The following is a 22295-nucleotide window of genomic DNA, read 5'->3' on the forward strand; positions in this document are numbered from 1 at the left end:
ACTACAATTCCTTAGCAACGCTTGGTTCCCTGGGAGTGGTGGCGGTTGATTCAACATGGCGGCAGCGAAAACAAGAGTCGGAAATTCGGGGATTTTTTGGATGAATGGAGGTATTTTCATCTTTTAGAGGGCGACGTTAACTTTCTTGTCCAGTGCCCATTTCTGTATATTGTATTGGGAGGTGTGAAACATTTCGAAGAGGCCTCACTTTAGTTTAGTGAAGTGCCAACGCTGAAAAGTTATTTCTGAGGAAGCGAGACGGCCATTCTCCTTAAAAGTTAACGTTACGTTAAATAATAATACAAAAGTCTATATTGAAACGCACTAGGACATGTGTTCTGTTTGCTGTCATTTACAATCATCCCTGTTGTGTTTCATAAGAGGTTAGCTACAGCAGAACAACGCTACAGTAGCCGATGTATGCTAGCAACTTTTTAAAATGATATTTCACTAGCAGTAACAGGGAAACACTGAGGGCCTTTCTTCTCTTTGCCTTGTTCCAGTGTCAGATGAGGAACAGCCATTGGCATTTGTTCCTGGTGAGTCTCTCATAATCTGGAAACATTTCTGAACACAGTCCGTAAGAACTTGGTACGTCTCATGTCCATATAACGTCCTCTCCTTTACCAAAAAAACTGTCTCAGGAGTGGACGGAGATTTGATGCCAGGCAGCAGCAGTTTATCCACTAAAAGAGGTATCAAGATGCGCAGCAGACGTAGTACTGACTACAAGAATGAGGCCACACCAAAGAAAGCCAGCAAGACACAGGACCACATCCAACCCGGTCGCTCACAGTCATTTTCCAAAAGAAAAGTGTCAGCCCATCACGATACTACTGCTGCTACAGATCACAAAATCTCCCCAGCCCTGGACAGTTTTCTTCCTCTGTCACAGGTAAACCTTTATTTTGTACAGTGTGGTTTTTTCTATCCTTAGATTTTGGAGGGAATATGCTGTATATGTTTTGAATATGTACCAAAAGCAAGGACGAATCTATTGAGGCTGACAGAATTTCATTATTAGCCCCTGTTGATATATTCTTTTACTTGCTAATCTTCTTTGCACAGGTGCTCTCTGAGGCCAACAGAGCCAGGAGCCAGGTTTGTCTGAAGGACCTCTGTGCTGAAGATAAGCGCAGAATTGCAAATCTCATCGAAGAACTAGCCAGGTACGCAGCAGTATAAGACTATGAGCTCTGAGGCAGTGCGGCTGTTAATATGCATGTGTGAATGAGACAATTTTAAAGTGGCACCTGATTGAACGTGTTTAATTTATTTTTATTTTTCATTTGTTTCAGTGGTAGATTACTATTACCATTATCCTCAATGACTGTGTTTTATTTCCTGTTGATCAGGGTGAGTGAGGAGAAAGAAGAGTCAATGCAGCGTCTCAAAGATGAACAGGAAAGGTTTGAACACAAGATTCAACAACTGGAAGAACAAAACGTAATAATAGCACAGGAGCGGGAGAGTATCCTTTTAAAAAAAACTAAAAAAACACGGAATTTAATTAATTACATTAATTAACACAAAAAACAGTTGCAGTTTATCAGAGTTCATTTAATGTATTTTTTTGTGGAAGGTCCGTGCATTCAATCTGCTATTAAAATTGCATTACTGGTCCAAAGTAAGAGTAGTGAATGAGTGCAGTTCTGTTGTTTCATAGGGATGAAATCACTAGTTGTCTCAGAGTAATCCTCAGAGCCTACATATAGTATAGCTATGTTTAATATTGTAAAATGTAGTTCATAGTGTGTAGATTGCTGTATGGTATTCTGTATTTTACATATTGCTACAGCTAATGAAGTTAATTTTCACCAGATTTTTAGGATGTGATGGTTCTATCAGTGCAAAGCATCTTCTATAATGTATTCTACAATTGCATGAAAATATGCATTTGGCACTTTGTTTTCAAAGTGGAATGATGGTCCTGTAGCAGAGATGAAGTAGTGTCGTTCTTTAAAAAATGTCCTGCTAGAAATATATATTTTTTAACCAGTACAGATGTTACAAAAAGGTGCAACAGGATGGCAACAATCTTTAATGGTATTAAGGTAACTTCTTTGCATGTGCTACTCCAAAGGATGTCGACAGGGGGCAGTGTAGTCTTAGGTAAGGCCATGTACAGTCTTTAGCCAAGATCCTTTAACTCGGTACAAAAGGAACAGAAATAGAGCAGATGCATTTAAATTACTTGATGCCTGCTGCAGTTGTGTTTTGCTAGTGTTTGTAGCTAATCCATTGTTGTACAGAATCAATTTCATGGTTGGAACCATGGCCCCAAACCATCTAAATCATCTTATCTTCCAAAGATGAATTTAGCTATTTACTGTGAACACTACAGCGTTCACCATATGTTTTTGCAACCCTCCCTGAATGTTGAGCATTAACTGTTGAATATCTCTAATTTTATCCTTACAGAATGAGATCACGAGTCATCATCTGATTCTTGTTGTTGTGGATGAGTTGAACGCTGGAGTTACAGCAATAGTCTGCTGTTAATTGAACCCCATAATCCTCATACCGTCTGTATAACAATTCCACTCAGGTCAAACCAGAGTATGGCCAGCAGTCAATTTAGGTTAAAAACACTGCGAAACATGAAGAGTAATTGACCCAACTGGTAAATTGCACGATTGGCAACGGCGGCGGGGAAAATTAGGAAAGCGCAACTCAATTAAAAGCACTTTGGCTTGGAGACTTGGCATTTACACCAAACTTCTAAACTCCATTAAAATGGTATTTGAGAGGAAAAAGCATTGGGATCCAAGCACCTCAGGGGGCATAACGTAGTCTTTTAAAGTGTGTGCAAGAGTCATGAAGGCTCTTCTCAGGCAGAAGGTTCTGGCACTTCTCTAAAAGGTTAAGGAGACACCAAAGGCAAACACATTGAATGAAAGTCTTGTTAAGTTTAATTCCATTATGTCTCAGCTTATCTTATCTAACCAAGATTCAGTGCTGTCAGGGGTGTAAAAAATGTAGGGCTATACCTTAGCCCCAAGCCACCTAGGAAGAGAGGGAAAAACACCCTTGATATTTGGGTGTTCAGCTGACATTTGGAACTGACTGGGACAGAGGATTGAATTTGTGTTTCAGAAAGGGAGGATGCCTTTTGTACTTCAAGGCATGTTTGCATGGACAGAAGTCAAGGTGGCGTTACTAACACAGTGTACTGTTGTACATGCTGTATCCAGAGAAAATCACAGCAGGTGCTACAGCTAATGCCCTCTATTGCATTGGAAACAATCGGAGGGAATCCTAAGGCCATGAAAAGAGGGGAATAACTGCCCTGTTAGGATATGTCATTGAAAAATGCTACATGTTGTGATAGAGGATTGCTATAGCTAAATCCATTTTTACCCTCCCAGGTTTTGGATGGATGACATTTACAATATGGAAATCTGGTTCTATCAAGTGTGCTTTTTCTGATAAGCATACATCAGAAGGTTGCAACTTTCTGTCTGCTGTCATGCTCTGGTGCTATGTATCTTACCATTTATTCCAGCTATGTTGTGGATGAAATCAGGTGCTGTGTAAGGTGTGCTCTAGTGGAGTTGTTTTTATTGAAGTATTACCTATTGGCTACTAAATGCTATAGTCTTAACAGTTTTTTTTTAAATTCAAACTCAAGTTTAGCTTTGAAAACAAATGTCATTATTTGAATTTTTGCCATAGTGTAAACTTTATATTTTATCTGAATTGGCTTTGTTGCTTTATTGATTTATAATCAAATACAATTTAACCAATCACAAGTTTAAAAATTAAATGATAAATGCATTGCAGTGTTTGCTAAAATAGTCAGAATCACATTAAGTGAACTGTTGGGTTTGTTTATGGTAAAGTTGTGAAGTTGACAAAGTCAAGAGACAAAACATTTGTACAAACATTTTGTCTTGTTGATGCAGCTTTGCTTAGCTTAGTCACAAAAAAACTTTTTTGTTGTGATTATAACGGTGAAGATGGCAGAGAATGTGTTTGATAAAATAGTTTTCTATTGCTCTTGAAATTTTAAAGCCGTTTTCAAAACAATTGCTGGCTTATGTTGCGTTATTAGTTTATCGTGTGACGTGCACTCAGTAATACTGAAACAGTTATGTAAACTGTCTTCTTCTATTAATTCCTCATCACTGCTTCCTTACACTCACATTCATACATATCAGTCTCCACCCCCGTTTCCCTCACATTCGCACTCAGGCTCAATCTGTTTGGCACAGTGTGCTAAAGCAGGCTTTGAAATATTCCCCCCCTCCTGTGCAAATTTGTTCCACCTTGAAGTGGATTTCATTATTTTATTTGAGCCTCGGTCTGACAGGGAAGTGAATCATTTTGACAGGCCCTGTCTGAAGCCTCTTCAACCCAAGCCCTTGATTCTGAGTATTTTTGGAGCATGGGGGAGGAGTAAGTCATTGTTGGCACTTTGCAGCTCTGATGTAAACTAGGGTGTTGAATGCTTGGCCCCCATTGGCTGACATCCAAGGCTGTGGAGAAAGCATGTTTAATGTGGCGATAGGCAGAAAGGTGTTGTTCCATGTCATCAACCTGTTAACTTATTAACGTGTTAACTTTATTTATGTTAACATGTTAATAAGTGCACTGTGGCACTATAATATTGTAGTCAAACAGCACCGTTTGTTTTGTGTGTGGTCTGCAATCTATCGGTTTGTATTGCAGTTTGCTTTACTGTATATTTGTGTCATCTGAGAGATATTTGCTTGAGGCCTGAGGAACCGTGTAGAAATTGTACTTTATGTGAATCTGGTGAAATTTGAGCATTATAGATGTTTTTGGAAACAACACAACACAAGTCTTGGATTGAGGTGAGGTATAGCTGTATACACATATTCAGTATCTCCCCTAAAAGACCCTTATTCATGCTGCATAAACAGACCTCCCAGCTCAGGTTTACATGATGTGATGTCCTTCTGATGGCCATAAGCTTTCCATATAGAACTACTTCTGTGGACATTATCAGTGCAAGGGAGCCTTAGTTAGATTCAAGAGTTCAATCAAAATGTTTCCTCACATTTTCCTAGTGTTTATGGAAGCAGCCGCATTGCATTTTTCTGGTGTCTAGTCCTCAATTCACAGTCGCTCCCGCTCTCTTCTCTTTCCCTCTGTTTCATTTCCACAGCCTGATTGAAGTCTTCTAACAACCAAAGTGTTTTCTTATGGAGTGTTCCGCCAACTATTCCTTCAATAAGACTCTACTTTGAACTTTGATTTCCTCTTAAAATGGGGGCGCTTTTTTTTCAAACTGATGCTGAGAAACTCATCAGCTGGGGGAGCAGGGCCACCATCATAAAAAGATATGGCCTGAAGGAACACACTTTATGGTCAGCTTGGGTAGGAGTGTGTGTACCACTTGCTTTATTGTAGTGTTTGTGTGTGCTCTGTGTAAAGCGTGGGGAAGGTGGGGAATTTGTGCTCTCATGTCTCACTCTGTGTGTGCGTTTGTGTGTGTGTGTGTGTGCGTTTGTGTGTGTGTATGTGTGTGTGTGTATGTGTATGCGTACTAAAAAGAAAGTGAGAGTCAGACCAAGGTTGATTATTGAATATGTCTGTGTGTAGTCTCTCCATTCTCATGCTCATTATCTTTGTATGTGCTGGTGTGGTGTGGTGTTACCACTGTCATTAGTGGGCTCCTGAGGCGCAGCAGTAGTTGTGCTCCAGATTAGTTTTCTTGCGTCTGCCAGCTCTCTGTCTGGCAGATAGCCTGGCACGGCACTGCCCAGCTCAGCTCAACACAGCTTGGCCCGACCCAGATGGTGAAAGCTCTCTGCCACAACAACAACTTTGATTTTGCTGGCTTCTTCTCTCTCCCTGTTTTCAACTTTCCTGTTCACTCTGCTTTTCTGGTCCAATGTATAATTGATAGCAGAAACAAAGGTTTAATTCAGATTGCACATCTAAATCTAGTTTCTTGTATCTTTTTTCAATTTTGGTTGCAAGAGAGTGATTTATTTTTCAAAATGGTTATTAAGCACATAGTTAATGATTTCACTTTGAGAAGTCATCTAAGCAAAGCTTAGTATAATTTTTTCCTCTTTGGTAAAAAATAGTCAAGCCTTTATCTCTTTCAGCCACACATTTTCTAAGAGATTTATTGTTACAAGCCAAAGGTTTTGTCCCATTGTGTTTGCTGTTCTTGATTTGTTAGTTGCTTAACCCTTGGTCCTGCAGGTCTGCAGCAACAGTACAAAGAGTGCCAGGAGCTTCTTGGGCTTTACCAACAATACCTTTCTCAACAACAGGCAAAGCTCAACCAGTCCATTGCCCAGCTTAGTCAGGCGCCAGCCCATAGCAAGGTGTGTAGTACATACATACATTTACTGATCTGCTCTAACTTATGTTGTAGTAAGTTCAAATTCAGTTTATGCACAGTACAAATTATGGTCATCCTCCAGCCACAATTGGAGAAAATCCCGTCAGAAACTGAGGAACAATACTATCCAGCAGAAACATGCGTCATGGCTAAGTGCCATAATGAATAACAAATCACTGCTGAAGTCCAGCTCAGTCACTGGTTCAACATGACTGCAACATAGTGAAAAGTCCCTCAAGGTGACACTTAAGAAGTGAAGACACCTCTCTGACTTCAGCCTCTGTAAGAATAGATGACTTGGCCAACCTCATTGTCCTGTAGTGGCTCTGAATAATGTTTGTTTGCCTGCTCTCTGACCTTCAGCAAATTAGTCACAGTCTCTTCTCCAGTCAAGTATAAGATGGGCTTTCCTCCTTATGTTTATCTCATAATGTTCCTGACCTTGGCTTACGTGGCAATTATGCTTAGTTGAAAATTGTCTTCATAATCTTGTGGCCATAGTCCAGTTTATAGTTTTGAAGGATGATTTGCATTAGTGCTGCTATAAAGCCCAGTCCTATGCTAACAATTTTTTTTATAAGCCACACAGCAGAAGAAGCACCGTATCAGGGCATTTGTATATCACCCATATTTTAAGAGTGCCTAGGACCGAACACAGTCACTGTAGTTATTGAATATAAAATGATAGAAAATAGATGGGAAACTTAAAGGTACTGTGATATTTTAGCTCATCTAAAACAGCTCCTTCAAGCTCATGGTGAAAGCTTTTACCGCACCACACATTATAGCAAATTAGGTTGCAAAATTCCCCCATTTTAGGTATTGGTAAACTACAGTGTGAATCAGGGTTTTATGGGGCAGTCATTTGAAATGTTTGGCTCAAATACTGCTAAAAATTCTTGAATTCACCAAAATGCTTTAATTTTCCACTATGTTCTCTGTCCAGGTGCTTAGTAGTGAGGAAGTCCCCAGCAGAACATCTATTAGAAGAACTAACGGATCACTCTTTGATGGTTCATACCTCGGGCTTGCTGCTACTCAAGCAAAACAGCCTCAAGTGCCTAGGAGCGCTGATGGAGGAAAAGGAGCTGTACAAACCTGCAGCAACGCTGTCTCTCTTTCCTCTGCTAGTGTGTTGAGTTCAACCCATGGGCAGACCAAACAGCATAGGAGTCACAAAAGGGAGTGTAGGGAGCTGTATTCAGAGTCCTGCCACAGATGTGAGCGATGCCAAGGCAGTGGTCAAAACAGTGTCTACGGAACACAGCAGTGGAGAAGTGTCAATAGCTCTCATCTAGAAAATGGCCATCATGACACCTTTAACAAATGCGAATGTGAAAGGTACAGTAGCAACAATTCTGAAATATTATTCCACATGAATACTTTACATTCCTGTAGTTTCAAACTGTGGATTTTATCATAACAAACAAAACAAATGTAGGATATTAGGCAAACAAAACACATATCTACATGCAGGCAACAGAGTGTCAATGCCATGACCGAGCAAACCTTGACCAGACCTCTGCTGGGTCATGAAGACTGGGAAGAGAAGAGGCATCAGTTGTTGTTGCAGAAGATGCAGTTGGAGATGGAGAGAGAGAGGCTGCAGGCACGACTGATTGAGCAGGAAGAGAGGCTCAACAGACAGAACCAGCAGTTACATCAGACGCATCTTGATTACAGCAGGTAGAAAAGTGCAAGCCAAAGAGAATTGTGTTTTACCTGGCGCACTGCTAGCTAATATTTCAGGATACAAATTGTAGTTCCTGTAGTTGGTCACTAGATAGTAGTTACCGCTTGTCAAATATACTATGAATCCAAATTATGTCTATTGTTCTGTTCCCTTTGACTTTTTCACTGTCATTGCAACCTGCCCTTTTTTCTTTTTATTCTTCTTTTATATTCTTGTTAGGTTTCAACAAGCTACTCAAGCTGAGCTCAGCAATTCAAACACTAGGACTGGAGATCCACAGCCGGAGGGTCCCTCCCACCGAGATTTACCCTCCAGGTAAACTGAGTAGATGAGTAGAATTCATTCTGCAGCTACTTTAAGCAGATACTCTTGTGCTCTCTCTCACACACCTTTTATGAAATATACACATATGTATAGCCTGAATATTCGTGGATAAACTTATACTAAAGTCACACACATGACAGCCAACCTAATATATTATGTCTGTATTCTGCAGTGTGCATAAAGATGCAGAGATACATCCTACAGAACAGCACTTGCATGATAAATGCTTACACTCTGTGCCTGGTCCTCGAGATGATGATGTCCAAACACATGGTGAGTTGAAATCTTGTATTTACAGTTAATTAGAATTATGTACTTAATGACCTACATAGAGAAAACATATGAAGTCAAAACATATTTCACTTAAGTGTCTGATTTTTAACAGCATTTCGGTATTTTATTTTTAAATAAAAATATCATCAGGGTTATTAATCTGTCTTTCTGCTCTTTGCAGCCTTGGTGCTTTTGCAACTAATAGAAACTAACTAACACTCCTGTCTTGCATTTCTCAATAACAGAAGCCTTAGAGCAGTCCAGGAGGGACATGGCTACATCTCCTGCTAAGTCCCCTGCAAGCCTGAGTAAGCCTACCTCACTTTCTACAATCCAGAAGACCCCAGATGCCAGGTAACACATCTTCATTGAAAAGTAGTAAAGCATTTTCTTTCTTTTTTTTTTTTTTTTTTGCATTATTTCATATAAATCTTTACATTTTGTTAAATGATGACTGACTGAAATGGATTCAAGTTATTGCATAACCAAAGAGTAACAATTGAAATGTGTAAAGGAAGTTTAGTTCTGTTTCTCTAGTTCTGGTTCAGAACTCTAAGATGCAAAATGCTTTAAAATCTTTAATACTAACATCTAACATCTACTAACATACATCTTTATCCTCATCTACCATGGTTTTAATTCAAATTTGGAAATTATACCATGGTCGAATGTAAAACCAGTAACCTTTTCATCCCTTGTGTATAGTAGGTTCTATGATGAATTATGAAATAACAGCTTATATTTAACATCAGTTAAGCATTTACCATATACACTTAATAGGCACTTTTTTAGGTACGCAATCTCAAGTTATAGTTTCTCAGTTTTTGTGAAAAAGGTCAGAAATGCAATAATTCTAATATATGTTTATGATTGAGGTCATAGTGGTTGTTGAAGTTATACTGGTGCGCAATAATAATAATAGGAAATTTACTCATAATAATGGCTTACATTTATGTAGATGGCCATTTAAAATACATTTATTAAAATACATTCATTTTAAATGAAATAATAACCTTGTAAAATTACAAATCATGGCAGAGCTGCTGTATGGGAATGTATTAGATTGTACAGGTGTGCCTAATAAAGTGCATGTATTTTGATTGTATTTGAGTATATAATACAGTAAAGCATTAAGACACTATTTATTATTCCAGATAAACAATAGGATTATAGCACACTGAACCATGCTCTAATCTAGTAATGGTTTCAATAAACTCTTCTCAACCAGTGAAGCCCTAGGTTATATTTTTTTAAATTCCACCTAAAAACACATACTAAAGTTTAATCAGTAGTAGTTCCCAGAATAATCGTAAAAGACCTTTTTTCTGAAAAGCTTAAACACGTTGTACAAACATAACCAATTGGTGACTGTGATTTGCACAACCATAACCAATGCTGTTGATACCCTTATCGGAATTGCTAGTGTGGAAAGGGTTAAAGGAATTAATGTATTTCCTCTTTTTTTCTGTACATACAAACATTTCAACACATAAAAATAAGACAAGTGTGTAGTTCGAATCTTGACATTATTCTGACTTGCAGTTGCTGCAGTCTTACAGGCTAAATGATGATTTTTCTTAGTCTAGCTAACTTTTCGAGCTGTGAGAAGCTAAATGAAGCTTTTTACTGGGCTAGCTAGCACTGTGGCCAGCCTGTCAGGAGACATGCTGCGTTCCATTAGTCGGCTTAGCAGGAACCCTGCAGCAGGTGTAATTGAACAGACGTCTGGATGCACACATTGCCCTCCCTTCTCTCTCTGCCACAGTAATGAGACAGAGAAAGCAAGAGTGAAGTAGAGATGTTGAAAGCATGTTTGAGGGTGGGGTGAGGGGTGAGAGCACTGGATAAAGTGAGAAATTGGAAGTGAGCAAAGTTAGAGCAGGTTGAGATGGATAGAAATCGAAATGTGAAGAAAGGCAGGAATGAATCACTGGGTGCAAGCATTAGACTTTCCTGAAAAGCAAATGGCATTCATTGCCTTTTTTCTTTCACTCTTTACATGGAAATATAATTAACCTGCTGTCTAATTACACGTGCATTTGAATCCCCCTGTGTGAGGACTTGCTTGCTGTGGAATATCAGAATGTTCTTCTATGCAACATAACATTTCCTATTGCAAAAGTAGTTTCTGATCAGAGATACAATCTGTGTAAGACAACTTTCCCCTTCCTTGTCTTGATTTCCTATTCCTTAGCCATAATTCTTCAAACAGCTCAGAGTTTACAACTTCCAATGAGTAACTCCTAAACGAATCAGTGCGTGGTCCAAGTTGAGCTGTGAGCTCTGACAGATGCCCATTAATTTCAGCAGGGGACCTAGGGTATCAGATCTTATTACCATCCATTTACACCTCCAAAGCTTATTAAAATAGTTGGATTCCAGCTACACTAGCTACATGACCAGTAATGAGGAAATCTGCCTCTTAGATGCCTTTTGTGGTTTATTTGCAACATGTCTTTTCGTGTGCATGTCTTTAAATAGTTTTAATCCTTTGGTAATCCATTGACTTGGATTAGACATATGTATTTTTTCTTGCAGGTGTCCAAAAATCAGTGAAAGAAAATAGCTAAACTTGATGATAAACTAAATTAGTCGCAACAAATTAAACATATGCTTTTAGTTCAATTAGTTTGTTTATAAAAGTAATCAAAGACTTTATAACAGCACCTCGACTTGACTAGAGCAATGCAATGATGTGAGGGATTTTTTTTTCATTTATATGCATTTTACATGTAATAAATGTAAGTCTTGTGTTGAAAATTGAAGCATAAGTCACCAGTGCCAGTGCAATTACAATAACATATTATTGTAATTACTTTCAGTCTTTCAACGGTATCTACTGCTTCCATTAAATAACAAAAATGTAATAATAATAATAATAATAATAATAATAAAAAACCCAAACTGCTGTTGGTCTATAAGAGGCCATACACAAACACTTGAAGTAGGCTGATAACGTATATAATATAAAGCAGCTTTCTTTTACTTAAGAAAAGTGCATCCTATTGTATGATTTGACACCTTACCTGAGCTCTTCTCTTCCACTTGGCAACAACATGCCCTTCGTGACCATCTAATCTTAACAAATTCAATCTTAATGTGTAAATTGCAGAATGAAGCTCGGGTTAACAGTAAGTGAACTTCTTAATCCTTTCATGAATCCTGAGGTTGCTAGTAATGAGACAGTTCCAGCGCACCCCGCCCATCTCATCTCCATCCTTCCTGCCATTGCCCGCCTGCTATTGATTGGTTGGGAAATTGACATGCAGGATATATGTGGTGCCCATTATAGTTTTTTTTTAATCTTACTGTTTGGACTGCAAATGAAAAGGGGGGTCTGTGGTGATACGGCTATTATTAATGAACGAGAAGAGCTAAATAAGCAACAAAATTTATGAGTGGAAAATGTGGTGGTTTTGTGGAGTGTGCTAGTAGAGACATACAGTATTGGTGCACTGGAAGAATGATGCCCAAAGGCTTTATTGCACTTAGAAGAGTACATTAAGACCATTTAAATTTTTTTTTACAAAGACTAGACACAATTTAGTTTAATGACATTTTAATTTTGTCATTGAAGAGCCAGTGTAGTATTATTGAAAAAGACTGTCAGAATTAGCATCTATAGTCACTCCCTAGGCTTCTTACTGTTTTAGTGATGGGCATAAAAGACTGAAGTATTTAACAGTACTATGCAAAATCTCTAAATGCTCTCACAATGACCCAACATTCAGGCCCAAAGCATTTTTTTTACAGTGACAGAAACTTGTGTTCCTGCTACTGTTGTCCATTCATGTATGGATGTAGTAGTAAAATAGATTTGCTGGGAATCCCTTGGGGGATATTACTATCAAGCAGCCATTTACAACTTTACCTCACACAAGCTAGAGCCAAGAAATTAAGTTCTTTGTTGCACTGTATACCCCTCTGAAAATCTATTGGCATTCTCTCTAGCTCTCATGTAATCTCAGTGCCACCAACACCCCCATTCCTGCCCAAACTGTACCCCTACCCCCCGCACTCCCCTTGTTATAGATTGTGACCGCCGGTAAGTGATGCATTATTCATTACCAACATGTCGTTTGTTGATGGATGGCTGTTTGAGAGCCCTGTCTGTTAAATAAATCAACAAATAAAAATGCAAATTCTCACATTTCGCGAGAAGGAACCCAGCCAAAGTCCCTCCCCCATATTCCTTTTCTACCTTCCTCTCCATCCACAAATGCTTCCAGTCTCTCTCTTGCAAGCAGACACACACATTCTCTTTCTCGCTCATGCTGTCTCTCCTTCACTCTTTCTCCTTTGCTGTTGACAGGCAGGAGACCAAATTAGGAAGACAGATTTACTTACTTGAGCTTCACTCTCTTTTTTTTTTTTATCAGTTATCATTCCTCAGCCAACTTAACACTCATTCACTTTTTTCCCTCACACTGACACATGTGAATGCATTAGTTCATACTGCTAGGGAAAAATATAGCCTTTTAAAACTACTGATATGTGCTGCTTACTTTAAGTTGTGAAAAAATGACATATCAAGGTTTATATTTACGTTCCGTAGAACACAAATCTGTCCTGATAGAAAGTTTCACTGGTGTATCTGTCTGCTGACCACCCACATGCATATCAAGTACACGCCAAAGATCGCCCTTACCTGGGAGAGCTGTGTATGGAGCAGCGTGATGCAAATCGATGCAGCTTTAAACGAGCAGAGAATTATGTTGGCAACATCAGTAGAGCGTGCTTTAAAGAATTCATGTTTTGTATCTGGAATGGCCGTCGTTCGACTGTGTATACACTGAATAATTTATCAAGCCAGCCAGACTGAGGGATTGAATCTCTATTAGCTTAATCTCCCCCGTTTTGGTTTATTTATTTCACTGCACATTCTCTCATTTCTATTCCACGGGAGACAGCACCAGCTTCTCTCAGTCTTTTTCTCCCGCACCTGCAAGAAACTGTGTTTTTCTGCCAGGACGCCCCAGTGGTTTTGACTTGTTAACACTGCTTGTTAAGGTTCAGTACGCACTTCAACAAGATTTTGTTAACACAAGAGAGATTTGCTTTCATAATGTCTGTGTTAACAAGTGAAAGGTGAATAACAAATACTTTATTATGAGCTTTGAAATAAGCCTTGTGCATGTCTGGTATTGCTTCCTTGCCTGACAGCTACTCTGCTTAACTTTAAAGTCACACATTGGAAAAGTCTAAATGCAAACTATGAGGATACTCATTTACAACATTGCTTGTTTTTGGAGCTCTACTAGGTTCTGTGTCAAAAGTGTAACCTGTGTCAATTTAGCCTTTAAAATAAACTGAAGTCATATTCGAGATAAATAAACCAAATTCATTTAAAAATACTTCCAGAGTTTTACTTGTTTTTCCAGGTTGGACTTTTCTTTGGTTGAGTTATTGGATATGTTAAGTCCTGCGTCTGCACCCATGCAAAGCGAGCTGTCCACTCAAAGGGCCAAAATGAAACAACGTAGGCCAGCCCTCGCTACCCTCAAATCAGGCGGCAGAACCCTGCTAACTCCTGCTGGACCTTGTCCTCAGAGTACCCAGCAGGACCTGGAGGAAAGCCAAATACTGGAGGACATATTCTTCATTTGCTGACAAAGAAGAAAGAAAATAATCGGTTCACTTGAAATTCAGTTCTGTTTGGTCTTAACTTTCTAATTTTTAAATTTAGTTTTGTAAAGACATTCTCAAATCAGATCACTGTTGATCATGATACTGTAGATTGTACCCTTGTTATATTGTGATTTTTTTTTTAAACACAAATAAAGTTATTTATTCAGTGTTGGTTATGCTTGTAGTTTAAAATGTATATATTCACCGCATAAATGTTACCTGAACATCATGATACGCAGTTGTACATATACAGTACATTGTGTATCTGAATTATACAATTATATAAATTATATAACTTAAGTCATTTACAACAGGTACTTCAAATAGTCAGTTGTTCCAAGTCCTATCTACGTACTACAATAACTTAATATTCAGCTAATCTTGTGTTGATAAATTATCAATTGTTAGAAAATAAGACACGACACAGGACACTTTATTCTAGACTGTGCTTTATTATTGGGCTAAGCTGAGACGCATCATTCATTTAAAATTACAAAAAAAGAGTCCAGGGGACCAGAGAATGGTGCAGTCTGGAGAGATGGGGGCGGGAGCTTAAAGCGCACTGCCCAATCGGAAGCTTAGCTCATCAAGAACCTGGCAAAGCTTAATATGCAACATTCATTTCCCCACCCTCCATACTGTATGTGCTGAAATTGGGAAATAGATTTCCAGAATACTTTGAAAACCATATGAAGTAAAATGCAATTCTATCAACACTACTGAGCTTTAGAAATAAAACCACTGATAACGTACTGAAAAATGATTGCAATTGTGTTTCTTTTTGATGAGATAGTGCAGTTTTCATTGAATTTTGCTCTTGGTAGAAGAGATCAGTTGAACAAGATCAGAGCTCTGTCAAACAATACAAAGCAGGAGGAGCAAAACATAGGAGCAGGGAAACAAAGTTTTAAACACAAAACTGGCCTTTTATGCATGCAGTTAATAAGGGATAAACAGTAAACCAGACATTAGCTCATTACAAATTAGCAACTTATAATGACCTCAGGGTCTTTTGCTGTAAATATGTATCTGATTGAACAGTTGGTTTGAGAGAGAGGGAGTGTTTAATTTGGAATTATTTTGACTTTGTTAAAATGTTTGAGAATGGAGGTAAATGGTAGTCAGTACCAAAGAGAAATGTTCCAGTTGTCATTACAGTATTAATGTTAAAACTAAACTATTTTAGACTAGAACAATATGAATGAATAATTACAAATATACATAAGGCTTTAGTATTGCACTGCATTCTTTTAAATAGTTGAAAAATGTAAAATCAGTCTTGTAAGTTGTTTAAATTTGGCTTTTGCCAGTATCTAAAGTGGTAACGGGATGTAGTGATACAGAGTAGCACTTACAAGTAAACTGGTCAGTGGCAATAATAGAGCTCAGATCTTGGATCAAACAGCACAAATAAATAAATTTGTTAACACAAATAAATAAATAAATAAATTAACCTATAAATAAATAAAAATAAATGGTTGAGATCTGTCTTTGACATCACTTGGTCAATAGGAGCATTTTTCTCCGTCATCAAAGAAGTGCTGAAGGCATGGTCCTGCAGACAGGAACAATGATCATCTGTGGACCACACCAGTGGCCCATGCATGTCTTATAAAAACTATTTGGTCACATACCAACTCATAGAAAAATAATGCCATGAAAGCATGCATATCATCTCAGACATGACTTATAAATAAATATCTAAACAGATAAATGAATAGAAGCCATCAAAGGAATATTTTTTATAAAATAGGTCAATGTGTGTCTAAGCTCTAAACTGAGGTCAATGCTCTCCCTGACTGTATTCTGGATAAATGCCTTGGTCAGGTCCTACAGTTTGTACCGTATCCTAGTGACATTTTTTTGTACCTGGTTTTAATGAGCATTATCATGTTTTCATTCATATATTTTTTTTTTTGAGTATTTAAAGTACTTTATCCAGTCCTTGTAGATAGAAGTAAAAGTCCTATAAAATATGCAAACCTATGTACAGAGAAAAACAGAGCAAAAAAGGAAACAATTTACAGTATATTCATCATTTATGTATATATTTATATATATTTATATATTTATATTTATATTCAAACTTCTGCTCTGTTTCTTGTTTTTGAACCACTATACTTTGTTTTACTTTTCTCATGTAAACTTGCAGCGTTAAGTTGGAGCAAATGAAGATGAAGTGCTTGGCATTCTAGTTCCTGTGGTTGTTGCTGCTTCCCCTTCCTTATTTCAGTCGACACGGAAACATGGGCTCAGTGAAAGACATGAGTGATTGCTCAAACAAACCATTAGAAAAGCACAGACTGTGTCAACACCTTTTTCAATTTCCTCAGAGCAGCGGCGGGCAGTCAGAGGGCACACAGTGTGGCGATCAGGGATACCAGACATGTGACATTTAGCTTTAGTTGTTATTGTTAGCTCAATGACAGCTCAGGTAGATGTACAGGACATTTTGTACTACCCCACTATGGATATGGTCAGGGCAAAAAACGATCATGATGGTCATCTGGTTTGCTCTATATGCCATGCTCAGGTCATTGTTATGTGGCACACACAAACAGACATATCCTGGGATGCAATTGTGGCTAGTGGCTCACTGGATTCGGAAGGTAAATGTTAAATTATTCAATCTGCTAAAAAGGTTAGACACAGACACTAGGGACATGCCATAATGAGCAGTTTATAGGAAAACCAGTAACAGCACCTAACAGGAAGCACTGTCTTCCAAAGTGTCATATAGCCTTATAAATATTCATATATATAAATATTCATTGAGTAATCTCCACCATCTGAATATGTGTTGAACGCAGGGTTCAATAAGTCCAAGTCTGTTGACCTTTTGCCGACATGTATAGTTTGCCATTCATGCCATTTTTGTAGACGGTTATGAGAAACTGTACGCTAAAGCAATATGAAACCAGCCTCTGTGATACAGCAGTTGTAATGGATAAATGGCTCGTCGCAGTTATTGCTTCATTTTACAGTTTCATTATGCTTATATTTAACTGTATGATGACATATAACATAAGGCAATATAACATCTTCTAAAGGATATGCTTCATGTCAAGTATTAGCAGCAGAGATCCACACATTAGCTGCTGGATGGGAAAGCACATAAAACCCTCACTCTCTTATTCTGTTGAAAAGGAAGCCAGCACTCTAATTATAACATAATCATCAATATTACATCACCTTTGTAACCATTGAAACATAACGCCAGGTCCACTAGACCTAGAATACTAGTTTTGACTCCAACCAGTGGAACGTAGTCACAGGTGCCCTGCACACAGCTTTGATAGTCAGTACCTAATGCCCGCTATTATCTAAAGAGTAATCGCATGAGTATACACTTGTTCTAAATGCATTTTTTTTCCAAAGACAATGATGGACCAACAGTGGTTGGACGGTTTGTTATATTGGACATGCACTGAAGCTCTCTACGCGACTGAGAAAGTGATATGGATCTGGCTGTAGTTTTGACATCATAATAGCGCGTTGGCTGCTTGCAGTAGTGTGTGTTTAGTTTTTTTTTTTCTTTGTTTTCTGAGAGCACAGTGCTTGATGGCAGATTCTGCAGGTGACAAGGCACACCTTGACATGGTGACAGCCCATACGCTACATGCACTTTACTGAATGCAAAAAGGAGCAAGGGTTGTGAGACGTTTTCATTTTGGTTCAAGTTTCAAAGAGAAGTTTGTGTGTGTCAGCGTGTGTGTGCGTGTGTGTTGTGTGTGTGTGTAAGCTCAAAAGATATGTTTGGAATAGAGTCGAAGATAATTGTCCTTTTCCTCTAAAATCACTTAGCCTGATTCTCTTAAAGCCTGCTACTGAGATGTGGCTTTTTGCATTTTCAGATAATATTTACACCATATGTGTATCCTCACACATGTATCTTTTAGCAATATATTGTGTGTCAGCATATAGTTAATCAGAGATAGGAATGCCTGCAGTTTAGGGAGCTGCCACATTTGCGATTCTTCTCAAGCAGAGCAATATTTCAAACTCCCGCTAAAATCTACAAAAAATTACAGCTCAACGTAGTCAGTAGCCGTTCTATATACAGACACACATATATAAAATATGTGCATATAAATACATATATTTGTTTGTGATTAATATCTATTTATCCATATATACTGTATATATGAATACATTTGCTTGAATGCTTGTTATACATATATATGTACTGCAAATATAAACAAGTTCATATATCTCAAACGTTTCTGATGTTATTCTATCTATGAGGTTAGGATGTCAAGTTAAAAAAGATAAGGCTGTGATACGGAGCAGCCCCTCCCATGCACTCGCCATCCCTCCCAAGACAAAATGAGAAGAGAAAAAAATAAACATTTTGAGTAAGTGTAAACTAGCGAAGTGAGAGACCCCATTTGGTCATCTGAAATAGTTTTGCCTGTATTCAAAAAGCATATCAGCAATATATATGTATATATACATGTGTTGTATATATTCGAAATGTACACTTCTTTTAAGTGCAACTCCTCAACCAGTTAACACTGACTGAAAGAGATGCAGTGGTCCGAGTGTATTAGAGCTACAAGTCCTCAGCAATAAAAATGTTTGGTCTTTTGGTCCCTAAAACAACTAAGGAATGACAGGTAAGACTCCCTGGAGACCGTTGCTATGGCTCTCCTTGGCAACGGTATCCCCTGGAAACGGACAGGCACTCCGAGCTAAAGATGGCCATCCCAAATTTGTGTCCTGAAAACATCACATTCCCTACTTAAGTGCTCTCTCCAAGAGTTTGTCCCTTTTTTTTTTCAAGTCTTATGAATTGGTCTTCAAAAGTCAAATTGCCCCAAACTCAAATCATCTTACAGAAAGATCTCCTACGGCAATCCTCTATTGAGTTTATTAAAAGGTTTGTTTTGTTCTTGTTGGACTTTTGACATCCATATTCCCGTTAAGAGTTCAGTGGGGTTGGTCATTGTGAGAAGATTTGATATAGTTTCTTTTACTTTTTTTCCCTCATTGTTCAAGTAAAAGTTTTTGTGGTCCAGAAAAGGTAGCTGTCATTCAAGCAGGGTTTTGTGGGGGAAGAGGTGTGTATATGTGTGCAGAAGAAAAGGTCCTGGGGCTAACCAGGCTGGTACAAATGCTCTCTGAGTTCCAAAGTTTTAGTACATCCAAAAGAGGAGGTGTCCTTGACTCTGTCATCACTCTCTCTCTCTTTCTCTCTCTCTCTCCTGTGTTTCTTAAGCAGCCTCGGTGGTCCAGATGTTGAGTTTGCACTCAGTGGCGGGTAGCAAGAAGTCAACATATGATTCAGCTCAACAAAACCTGAAAAGTACAGGAGAAACAGACATAGTCAAAATAGTCAAATAATGAGAAGGACAATAAAACAAAATGAAGCTTTGTGTTCTGTGAACATTCAAATGTTGTAAAGCCTAAGACTTTAGGGAGCTAAACATTTTTAGACATGCTAGGGACGTGGCTCCAGGGATGGCAGTGTTGATGTGCCAGACGGTGTGTTGGCTCACATCCTTGGACCAGACTGGTATACAGTCCCCTTCAAAAGTATTGGAATGACAAGTCTAATTTATTTAACACAGAAAATACCACTTTTGATTACCCAAGTTTGGGGCGACCAAAAGTATTTAAAAAAAATTTAAAGTAAATTAAAATCAATTCAACGTAACGTGGTTTCAAATACCTACTTTGCCATATCAAGCCCATTACTTACTGACATCAGCAAACTGTTGGTTTCTACACTAGAATAGGTTTTTCCTGCAGCCTACGTTTCTTTCCTTACTTCCCTCTTCTAGGTGAAATGCATGTTTATTTAAGTTTGGGTGTGGTGTTTGACGTAGCCACTGTTAAACGTTTCACCTTATCACTCTGATAAAGTCTTATGTGGAGTCGGTGGCGCGTTTTGGATCATTGTTCTGCTGCATGATGGAGCTCCTTCCCTAGATTTGCTGCATTTCTCTTTAAAATGGCAAACAAAATGTTCCTGTACACCTTTTCAAAATGGCTTGCCCTCCTCCATAGACACCTCTCTGGTTTTCTTGTTGATTGATTCCTTTTTTAACAACACATACAGCCCTCACAGGTAAAACCCAAGGCTCAAACCAAGAGTAGTTATTTTAGTGGTTATTTAGAGCTAGTTATTAGGACTGGTATAAGGTCACTTACATGTTACAATACTTTTGTTCACTCAAAATTTGGGTAATCTGAAACAAAAGCGGCTAGCGTCAGTGTTGTTTAACATATCGATGTGTGCATAGCATCAGATTAAAACTGAAATTTGGGAACATTCATCTTAAATACTAATTTGATCCTAAACCCAAATGTCTTCTACATACAGTCAAAACAAACAAATTAGTGTTGTCATTCCACTACTTTTGCAGGGAACTGTATCTAGCTATTGGCTGGATTGTCCTCTGTTGGATGAAGCATAAATCATATTGACTCTGGAAATCCACTGACTTTTCAAATATTGCGCATTTGTACATTTGTAATTCCCAAGTGATGAATCTTAATGAATCCCAATAAATCAACGCAATGCCTGGTGATCCTCTAACTTTCACCTTAGTGCCAGTGTTTTTAAGTTTTAAGTGCCCCTAATCCAGTAGATTGGATCCAGTAGGAACTGTGGCTACTCTACCAAGAAGTGGGTGGCCAGTCAAAATGACCCCAAGAGCACAACAGGCACTCATTAATGAGGTATAGAAATAACCCCAAGTAACAGACAAAGATTTGAATGCATCATTGGAACTGGCTAACATCTGTGTTCATGAGGTCTAGAAGTTGGGTGATGCAACAATACAATGACCCACAACAATCAACAAAATGGCTTCAGAAAAACAAAATCTGCCTTTTGGAGTAGCCAAGTCAGAGCCCAGACCCCAACACAAAAGAGATGCTATGGAACGACTTGAGGAGAGCCACAAACACGAGATGTCCAAAGAATATGACAGAGCTAAAGACGTTCCTCAGGAAGAATGGACTAAAATTCCTCCTGAACAATGTGCAGGTCTGATGCACAGCTACAGGAAGCACCTGTTTGGACTTAATGACTGGCTGACCTCAATGACCAATTAAGTCACACAGTTTTTCCACTAGCACTGTGAGGCTTTTATAGTTGTTCTCAATAAAAACACGAAAGATCAGATTTTTTTGTGTTATAATTTTAGGCACATTGTATTTGTTAATAATCTTGACTTAGATAAAGACCAGATAAAATTTTATGACAAATTAATGTAGAAAACCACAAAATTCCAAAAGGTTTGCACACTTTTCCTTGCCACTGTATATTACAACAGTAGTTTTACAAAAGCTTTATTTCTTAAGTTTAAACCAAACTATTTAGTCTTGTTTTTGAAATGATGACTGAATTTTAGTCATAAGACACCATCTTGTGTCAGTAGAAGATAAGCAGCAGCCTCCAGCCTTCTGTCTGAATATGGACCTATTTGTCTGATAACCTTCATAATACTTTATTATTATATTTGGATATAATGAAACCAAAACTGGGAATGGAAGTACAAAAACAGAAATACACCTGTTTATCAGATGCTGTTTCAAATACTAATAACTGTCGGTCCCAGGCTTTTTTCAACTTTCTGTGGAAAATGTTTTGATACATCAAAAGGAATGGTGCAACACATTTTGTGACACATTCATATGAGATTGCACTATTCTTCCTGCAGTGATATGCCTTGGGACACCGTCTGGTATGGTTCAGTTAGTTTGTGAGTGGGTGATAAGTTGCCCTTGAATGAAGTCATCAGTGGTGAATGAACGACACAGCCCAAACTCTCCATCATACAGATGAAGGAAGGAGACAAAGAGGAACGGCACAATTACCCGCCTGAGGGGTAATAAATGCCTCTCTCGGAAGCAATTCCTTCCCTGTGCAACACTGAACCATTTACCAATTATCTTTTACCTACAGGGTAACGTACAGGGTCACTTACTGTAAAGCTGTTCTACAAATACAGGAAGACCACATATAAGTAAATGTGGTCCAGCTTGGATTGCTTGAAACTGACAGGAAAGGAAAGATACAGTATCTATATGTTTTTGATACATGAT

At 38.3% G+C, this 22295-nt stretch overlaps 2 protein-coding genes across 2 annotated transcripts in view; one reads left to right on the top strand and one right to left on the bottom strand.

Moving 5' to 3' along the window:
- Positions 1 to 5: 5 nt before the first annotated feature.
- On the top strand, positions 6 to 14380 carry kiaa1328 (KIAA1328 ortholog). Its single transcript, XM_026347462.1, has 12 exons — positions 6 to 110; positions 504 to 539; positions 645 to 895; positions 1069 to 1169; positions 1356 to 1471; positions 6181 to 6305; positions 7269 to 7663; positions 7799 to 8008; positions 8235 to 8330; positions 8512 to 8612; positions 8858 to 8966; positions 13994 to 14380. Exons 1-12 carry the CDS (start codon positions 56 to 58, stop codon positions 14220 to 14222), a joined length of 1824 nt encoding a protein of 607 aa, XP_026203247.1. The 5' UTR covers positions 6 to 55; the 3' UTR covers positions 14223 to 14380.
- A 4276-nt stretch (positions 14381 to 18656) lies between these two features.
- The window catches only part of celf4 (CUGBP, Elav-like family member 4), a 74114-nt gene continuing 70475 nt past the window's right edge, over positions 18657 to 22295 (bottom strand). The window contains exon 14 of the mRNA XM_026347463.1: positions 18657 to 19538. The gene's annotated coding sequence lies outside the window, so the exon portion shown is untranslated. The remainder of the gene's footprint in view (positions 19539 to 22295) is intronic.

The sequence above is a fragment of the Anabas testudineus genome, chromosome 5, assembly GCF_900324465.2.
Source record: "Anabas testudineus chromosome 5, fAnaTes1.2, whole genome shotgun sequence".
Classification (NCBI taxonomy): domain Eukaryota; kingdom Metazoa; phylum Chordata; class Actinopteri; order Anabantiformes; family Anabantidae; genus Anabas; species Anabas testudineus.